The sequence below is a fragment of the Gastrolobium bilobum genome, unplaced genomic scaffold, assembly GCF_033153095.1.
Source record: "Gastrolobium bilobum isolate Gb01-03AN ecotype WA unplaced genomic scaffold, APGP_CSIRO_Gbil_v1 utg40325, whole genome shotgun sequence".
In the NCBI taxonomy this organism is placed as follows: domain Eukaryota; kingdom Viridiplantae; phylum Streptophyta; class Magnoliopsida; order Fabales; family Fabaceae; genus Gastrolobium; species Gastrolobium bilobum.
Genome location: NW_026897784.1, coordinates 300,950 through 310,669, shown reverse-complemented (window position 1 = coordinate 310,669; position 9,720 = coordinate 300,950). Strand labels below are relative to the sequence as shown.

Sequence of the window (9,720 nt, the reverse complement as noted above, 5' to 3'; positions counted from 1 at the left end):
ATTTTTATTTCAAGTTATTAACCGAATTTAGGCAAAAAAAACTAATTTCAAAATTGTAATATTCTAATCACAACCAAACCCAACTATATCACATAGGCATCAAGTGACAAACCAAAATAAGTCCATCAAAAGTTGAAAATAGAGAAATTACATATAAAAAAAAATCAATTTGAATATTTTTAAGAGAGACAATTGATATCAATAAATTCTGGAACAAATTACAAATTAAACACGCTAGAATGTGCCAGGGCATGTTCACACAATGTTCATTTTCCTTCTCTCACATGGTTTTTTTGCTTCTTTTTTTTTTCTTTCTACAGGAAGCCTTAGAATGTCAAATAAACAAATTAATGAAATTTACAATAACGTTGATATTGAAATTACAAAAAGTGGCTGTGTTGTAACGATTCTAGATGAGTAAGGAGAAGACTCTCATCCACCACAATTGAAGCCATGACATGCAGAAAGAACAACTATAAGAATGAAGACAATTATGATGGCAAGAATTATTAGCTTTATTTTCATGTTCTGAAACCACATCTTTCTCCTTATCTGGTTTCCCTGCCCCCTGAAATCATCTGCCTGCAAAGCCATACAAATTGACATATACCAGTTATATCCCCGCATACAATTTTTATGTGACGTGCTCAGGTCAATTTAATTAGATGAAAGTTACTGAAAAGTACTTCAGCCACGACATTTTTCTTGACGTGTACATTATGGCTACAACTGAAACCCAACATGCAAACATTCTAAATGAGAAAGGTGTAGAATGGAAAGATATTACAGCATACAGGGTTGTATACGTAAAATTCATATACAATAATCATAAAGTTGGGAATGGTACAAGGAGTTCAAAACCTAGATAGTTTTCTTCCATCAACGAGTGGAATGATAAATCATAATAAATGAACTAACACTGCGTCTTAACCAAAAACCTTAAAATTAAAAGTTGTTGGGACTTTTATACTTATATGATTCTCATTTAATTCAAGTCTAATTGATCTGAGACTTCATCACGATTCATAATTGAAAATTTTCATAAAAATAAATAAATAAAGGGTGAGCATAACTTTTAATATAATTCTGAACAATCTAAAATCACATCTCCTTTCAATTTCTCATAAAATGATTTATTTAGTTTATGTAAAAACAATTAAAGGCACCTGTATTCGAAGGTTCTCAGTTTGATCAACCAAAACGTCAATCTTCACTTGACGATTGAGAACCTGCATACAAGGAATAGTATAATGCATTGGCCGCATATAATAACCTCAATCAATTAGATGATGGAAAATAGTGCTATATATACCTGATCAATATTTGCCCTCATAACTTCTTGGACTTCAGAAACCTGAGCTTTCACTTTCGCCAGTTGGCTAACCTCTTCTGGATGATCCACACAATACTGCATATGCTCCTTCAACTTGGGTCTAAACCATATACAACAAAAAAAACTTCATATTAATGCAATTTACAACAGAGAGGCACATTTACTTTACACAAATCAGGGTAAACATAAGTACCCAAATTCTTTGTTTAAGCTTTTAGCAGCGGCTGTTGCAGCTTTTCCTCCTCCATATCTATTGGTAAAATCCTCCTTGATGCGTTCAAGAAAGGCCATTGCAATATGGCGACCAACAGATTCCACTACCACAACACAATAAGCTAAAAACAATAGATCATGTGAGTCCAAGTGTCCAACTAATTATGGTAGAAACTTAAAGCAACATATAAATCCAAAGCATAAATTTCAGAAGAGGTTGACCATATTCCACTAACAATAAGCCATAATATTAAGCATTTTCAGTAAGTATAGATCATTGCACATTATTTTTCTTAAACCACAAAAGTTTGCATATAGAATATTATAAACCCTAAACAAATACTCAAGAGTTATTGTCTAGTGGCATCCTACTTAGACTTCAAAATGTGACCTGCCTAAAGGATAATGAGTTCAATTCATAAGAGTTATAACTTTTAAAGAGAGTGAAAAAGCTCAAGCTAAAATCCGAAATAATCGGGCCCATCAAGACTTTGGACACCTGTTGGTTTTATCAAACCAAATTGGAAATTTAAACTTTTGCTTCAAGAGAATAACTATCTCATAATTCTATCATGATTAATAAAAGGAGGATAAAACTCACGATCAAAATTCCAAATCAATTGATTTAAGATAATTATTATTATTTTTTTGGAAAATTAAGATAATTCTTTTAGATACTAATCGATGTCCGAAATCATAGTGGGTCCAATTAACCAATTTTCGGAGTTGAGTCTCTTCACATTTTCTGAAATTGCAACTTTTAAGAATTGAATCCACTATATATACTCGGTAGATCAAATTCTAAGACCTAATTAGAACTGCAATGGATCAACTAATCCTGGGTTAAGAGCATTTTTACCTGGTGATTCCTTCTTTATGTTAGTCATGGAATGAAAGTGTTTCAATCTCAAATATACAGTATCATGCACTTATAATAAAGAATCCCCACTACAAAAGTTATGTGCTTAGAAGGAAACTTCTTCTTATACATATTGATACTGCAGGTTTTGCTCTCATTCCTAATAAAATTGAAATCTAATGATGGTATGACAAACATGCTCCTTTTTTTGGATTGGGACTAACAAGGTAAAATTTTGTAATAAAATAAGGCTAAATTATTTGTAGGTCCTTATATTTTATTAAATTTATCTGGGCATGAGACAGATAAATTTATTCGAGCTAGGTATGGTCCCAAAAAGTAAGTATATGTTTTAGTTGTTGTTATTGTAACCCAAACAACAACATGATGTGGCACTGCACTGCATTGCATTGGCGTAGGAGGGTTTAACAATAAACTAACCAACACTTCAATAAAAAATAAAGCAAAATCTACAAGGCTGCTAAATTTAAAAATCCATATAACCCAAATGAAGACGAGTCAAGCAACTCCTGCGGCAAAACTTCATTCCTTTGTTATTTCACCATTCGAATATAAAATAACAGTAGATTCATCGAAACTGAAACCCGTATATCAAGACCGTTTCTACGTTCATTGAACAATTCAAACGTACACTACACGTAACAAAGAAGCGAACGACCAAGGACCAACCCCATCATTTTAAAAAAATAAAAAATTTAAAACGAAATAAACTAACGAAAATACAAGGTTGAATTTGATATATATTGAAAGATTCTAGACACTACGACATCACTCGTTGTGTCACGGGACGATTGTATATGTTCGTAGTTAATTTGTACATGCTGTTACTTATTTGACACCAAAGAATAAAATAACACAAAATTTATTATTATATATAATACTTTTGTATTGTGTATTATTTTGTGCTCAATATAAATTTAGGTTTGTTCTAAACCCAACCCATAGGTCCCACGTCATCATCTAATGCTAAGAAAGCAACTCAAACTCAAATGCTAAGGGATAGGGTCAAGTACACATCCTTAAAACCCTATTGTTTTATGGGCTTTATTTTTATTATGTTACATAACATAAAATCATCTTCCTACACACATAAATTTTATATGGGATCCACTTTAAATTTTTTCTCTTTTTCCTATTCTCTCTCCTCTCTCTTTCTTTTGTGAGAGTAGGAAGTTTGTTTTTATGTTGTGTTATGTAACAAAAACATTTCCCTTGTTTTATTTAGCATTAAGCCTCCTTCGTGTACCATGTTGGTGAATAACAAAAATTTAGAAATTTGTACATAAATTTCTTTTATGGTGGAAAATATTTCCAATACTCCCTTAATGAGTACTCCGAATATCCCTTCTTAAAATTATAAATTTTTTTAACCCACCCGACATAATTTATTATATCATTGGGTCTTATGATTAATGTTATATGAGGTACTTGATGCTCCATTTTTAGCAAGTAAATCCATCATTTTAGCAAATGAAAGCAAGAATCACACTAAAAAGTTGTGTTGAGAAAGCATGAAGAAGAAGAAGAGGAGAAAGAAACTACTGAATCCATCATGGGCGAGGTAATTGAAAGTGTGGCCATCGGTGTTGTAGGTGAACTTGGTGTTAGATGCTGGGAGCCTCTGTAGACACTGCAAGGCTATGTCAACAAAGTTTCCGGCGAAGTCCGTATGCTCCGCCAGGATCACCGTGCCGCGCGCCACGAAGCTGTATATAAGCGATTGCTGCCCCATGGGAACCAACTAATTAAGGTTCTAATACACAGAGAGAGAAAATAATAAAGAGAGAAAGATAAGAATATGGTTTGGTTTTGGCACTGTTAAGGAATTGTTGTCGTCTAAGAGTTTTAAGCTGAGGCAGGGAGCAGCAAAGCGTGTTTATGGACTATTGGTTTTGGCATGCTCGTTGAATCTCCAAGTTGAGATTTTATTATGGAAATGCCACGACGTAGACATGGAATATGAATTTTTCAAACTTTGAAAAACTGGGAAGTGGGAAGGGACAAGGTCAGAGTAGAGGAGTTATAGAAGAGCCCTTCCATTCTAGAACTAGGATTGTATTGAATTTATATTTTAATCTTAACACATAAACAATTCTAATGCACTTTGACTCGTGATTACTACTATCAGGCGGGTTACACCTTCAAAACTTTTGTGAATTTGCCGCCCTTGTTTGGCTAGTAATGCTTTATTATGACCGTTTAATCTAGAGGATTTTTTTTTTTGGGTTCGTTTTATTGCACCAGTAGACAAGTTATCTATATATATTGAGTCCAAAATGATTATGTCATTTTGAACCGAAAATCAAGGTATTTTTGTAATTATAATTTATTTCAGGGTTATAATAATTATTTTCATTATAATTTTTTAATTTTTCAACTCAAAACAATGTTGTTTTGGGAGTGAAGGTAGATAACTCATCTACATTTACTATAGAAATATTAAAGCTTTTTTTATGGGGAAGGATATACTTACTTTTTTTTTTTTATAAATAGGAAGGATATACTTACTACTGAAAAAGTTTATCACATTTACAACTAACTTAATCATCGTTGATTTCTGTTAATTTAACGATTATAATTTGGGAGAGGTTATAGTTACAATCTTTTTTTTTACAACCTCTTACAACCAACCTAATCACCGTTGATTTCCGTCAATCTAACAGTTATAATTTATTGGATTTATTGAGAATTAATAATTAATTAATAAATACGACCAAATAATTTTCAATAAGTTATAAGAGGAAGGTTATACTTACAATCTTTTTTTCTACAACCTCTTACAACCATATATCATAACCGTTGATTTCCGCCAATCAACGATTGTCATTTATTATGAATTAATTATTTCAGGGTTATAATAATTATTTTTCTTGAGACGAGTTAGTGCGAGTTAGGTTTAGTCACACTTAAAAATTTTCATCATTCCCTAAAGATATATTTGACGGGGAATCGAGATTCTCTACTGAACTACTCAGCACGTATTGCCAACTAAGCAACCTCCATTAAATTTTTCGTCCACGGTTTGAAAACTCCACAAAAAATTATTGATCGTCTACTCAATATGTTTGCATAAAGACTTTGGCAAAATGAACCGATCCATGAGTACGTGGGAATTGATTGTGACACTGAACTATGATGCACGGACACGGATACGGGACACGGGACACGACACGACACGCCGACACGTTAATTCTAAAAAATGTCATATTTAGACACGTTGGGACATGTTTTGATATTAAATAAAAATTTTAATATATAATATAATTTATATTTAATACATATGAGAATTCATAATAAGTCATATAACCAATTAAATATTTAAATTTCATAACATAAATATTAAAAAAAATCAAAATTGAAATAATTGATTTTAAAAATCTTAATATTAAATAAAATAAATTTATATTGATGAATAATATCTTGCAAATGAATTTAAAAAAGTGGCATGTTATTATTATACAATCTTACATTAAATGGGATCAATGATTTGCTTGTACGTGATGACTGATGACTCACATATCCACTAAATAAAAATCATTAAATATAAATAACATCAACCAAATCTTAGAGTATAACTTAAAAAAACATATTTATTTGAATGATTTATTATTTTATTTTTCCTTATAACTTAATAACATCATTATGTGGACATTTTCCATGTTCACTTTTCCGTGTGGGTATTATTATTCTCTGCTCCTTTCAAACGTAGGGCGTTGATCCTACGCAAACATAGAATACGAATACAGAACATTCTAGAAACCAACGCAACCCTCTTTCTCTCTCTCTCTCTCACTTTCCCTTCCCTATAATTTCTCTGTCCATTCATCTTCAATTTTACAACCCCTCTCTCTCTGGTTTTCGCTGTTTCGTTTTCCAAATCCTCCGTTTCTGAATCCCCTTTGAAGTTTGAGTATGGCATCGAAACGCATCTTGAAGGAGCTCAAGGATTTGCAGAAAGACCCTCCTACATCGTGCAATGCAGGTCAACCCTAAGGTGGGTGCAGAGATGCAATTGAAAACTTTCGGCGACCAGCGTCGTGAATCCAATTGAAAACTTCTGCTCCTTTTATTTGTAATTTTATTTTTATTTTTAGAAAAAAAAATGTAAAACGTGTCCCAAAACGTGTCCATATACGTTGACCGTGTGTCGGATACGGTCAAATCCGCGTGTCCTATTAGTCAAAATATCCTAAAAAATCAACCACGTGTCAGACGCGTGTCCGAATGTGTCCGTATCCGACGCGTGTCGGACACACATTTTTTCTCAAAAAAGGCGTGTCCGTGTTTCACAGACACGGACTATATGAGGATTTATTTTTAACATGTGAGACAAAATTTAGTCATTGTCACGATTCACTGTTATACCCACTAGAATTATAACACTGACGCAGATTATATTTTCTCAGAAACTTAAATATAACGCATGCCTAGTAAACTTCTAGGATTGTTGACAACTAAGTGCATGTTTGGTGTGATGTATAAGTTCTGATAGTATAAGTTTATATTATACGTTATGACATTTTCAGTTGTTTGGTGTGACCATCCTATAGTATAAGCTTATACAACAGAATCCCTTTATACATCAAAATGATGTATAACTTAATCAAGCCTAAGGGAGTGGGATTAGGCCTGATAAGGAGATGATGTATTAATGTTGCTTAAAAGTACAATTCCCAAGAACTAATATATCATTTCAATATTAATATATTAAAATAAATTTTTTAATATATTAATTTTTAAAATATTGAAAGATATTATCTTATACAATACCATACCAAACGCAAGATAATATTAAAATTTAATCAGGTTTTATACAATCAAATCTTATACTATCAGGCCTTATCCTATACTATGCACCAAACATGCCCTAAATTTTTTTTCCTTCGAGATAGTTTTTGTTCCATAGGTCTTGGGCAAAGTCAAACACCTGCTATTTAGACCTCTCCAAATGCACAGATATTTAGAATGATTCCAAATCCAAAGTGCCTTAACCCTACTACAAGAAAGCAGGAAATCAGGGTGGGGTTTTTTTTTTTTTTTTTTTTTTTTTTTTTGCATTCAGAGGCGGTTTAAACTGCTTCTAGTAACCCCATCAGGCGGTTCTCAAACCGACTCCGTTAATTCCGTCGAGAGACAATCTAAAGCGGTTGACATGAATTGCTGGAATTACCACCTGAATACACCTTTCAGAGGCGGTTATTTAAACTGCCTGAAACATATATATCGAGGCGATTACGTTAACCGCTTTTAATACTAATTTTGAGGCGGTATACGAGGCGGATATATTAACCGCATTAAAACTAAATACGGAGGCGGTACTCGAAACAGATATTTTAACAACCTTCAAACGGTATACTGAGGTGGTTTTCTTAACCACCTATATTATTTTGGCAGAGGCGACTTTTCTAACCGCCTAATAATGCTTTTCAGGATCGGTTTTGAATACAGCCTTCAAAAGTAATTCGCACGCGATTGGAGGAATCACCTAGATTCATTTTTGGAGGCGGTTATTACCACCGCATCCAATTTCTATACGAAGGCGGTTATTATTCTATATAGGCCGTTGTAATTGAATTAAACCGCCTTAAAACAATATTCTGAGGCGGTTTAGGGTCTGACATAATTAAATATTATTTTTTAATTTTTTTTGGTGAATATATTTATTTTAATTTAATTTTGAGTAAATTTTATTAATTTTTTTAAATCTACATTCTGTGCATTTATTTGAATTTTGTTTCTATTGATATTGTAATATATAAATTGTTCCATTTATAAACATCTTTTGTTAATATACAATTTCGAATAGAAGATTATTCAAAAAATAAATTATTAATAAATCAGAATAAACATTATACATTTTATTAGACATATTAATTATTGTACACACACATATATATATATATATATAATAAAAGGTAATGAAATAAAAAATGAGAATTCAAAAAGAGGAAAAAGACAAAGAATTTACCACAGAACAAAAATATTTCTTATATCCACACACTATTTAATAATTAATTAAAAGTACAAAACAACCATTACCATGTCTCAATCCTTAAAACAAATTCATAATTGTGCCAACATAAAACAACCTCCTAAGTCTATGACAAAATCCAAAATAATCTTCAAGGCTGAGGTGGTGGAGGTGGAACCAAAGGTGATGAATCTGGTACTTCAACATGTGGAGTATGGCTAGCATGAGAAGATCTTCTATGTCCAGGGGAACCCAAATCTCCAACCTGATGATAGCAAGAGCATACATTGTTATTATAGAACAATAAAGTGAATGCAATCATATACAGTTTTTAAAAAATACAATAGTAGTGATGAGACACAGCACTAAGCTGACAACTTAAACAACTTAAAATTTCCCATATTACAGATTGATAGAAGAAAAGCTTACCAAATTGGCCTGTGTAAACAAAGAATTGCAAATTTTCAGCAACATACAAATTAAGCATATTGCGTAGTGGAAAAAAAGGAACAACATACAGAGGCAAATACGAGGGTTTTCTCCATTCAGACCAACAAATGCACACACCAACAAATCCATTCAACCAATAAAATTTGGTTGCAAAAGCTCTCAGTTAGATAAAGCATATTGGATAGAAGGTTATCATCATGAAATTAACATGGGAACGTTCGATGGAAAAATTGTGGGGTTAAATATGAAGTTAACAACCATATATGAAAACAAAAGATATCGGCATTAACCAGAGTATAAATTAAAGGCAACAAAGCTCTACCCCAGACATGCTTTATTAGAGGCAACATCCAAAACCAATACAACAAAACAAGAAATACACTAATTTATTAATATTTACATAATTTTAAATATTTTTTTCGTTTAATTAATAATTTTTTATTAAAATTAAATTTATTTTATACATATCTTTTTTCTAGTTTTATAATTAATTACCTTCCAACTCTTTACCTCCCTAACTTTAATCCTCCGGTCCTCCTTGGTAAGATTAAGATCCTTTATGAAATCATATTTGGAGTACATAGCTTAAGAAGTCGAAGAAGAGAAACTGACCAAAACAAAAAGAAATATGTTAAAAAGAAAGTGACTACCAAAGAAAAATATGCACCACAACACATCCTTTTATAGAGGAAGTATTTCGTTTTTTGAACTAAATTTTATTGTAACAATTAATAACTTAACAATCAAAGTAGTGGGTAATTAATATAGATGTCTGCCACTAATGAATTTTGAATTTTAAATATATTTTTACCCATTTCAAGTTTAAATCTAAAATTTAAAATTGAAAAATTAGTGAGACATTAATACAACTGT

General features: G+C 31.8%; 1 protein-coding gene across 1 annotated transcript; it reads right to left on the bottom strand.

The window, feature by feature from the left end:
• Positions 1–432: 432 nt before the first annotated feature.
• Positions 433–4,158, bottom strand: LOC133310284 (vesicle-associated membrane protein 722-like). Its single transcript, XM_061511184.1, has 5 exons — positions 3,969–4,158; positions 1,527–1,668; positions 1,313–1,433; positions 1,167–1,229; positions 433–582 (listed from the first exon to the last, which is right to left on the bottom strand). Exons 1-5 carry the CDS (start codon positions 4,156–4,158, stop codon positions 433–435), a joined length of 666 nt encoding a protein of 221 aa, XP_061367168.1.
• Between the last annotated feature and the right edge of the window lie 5,562 nt (positions 4,159–9,720).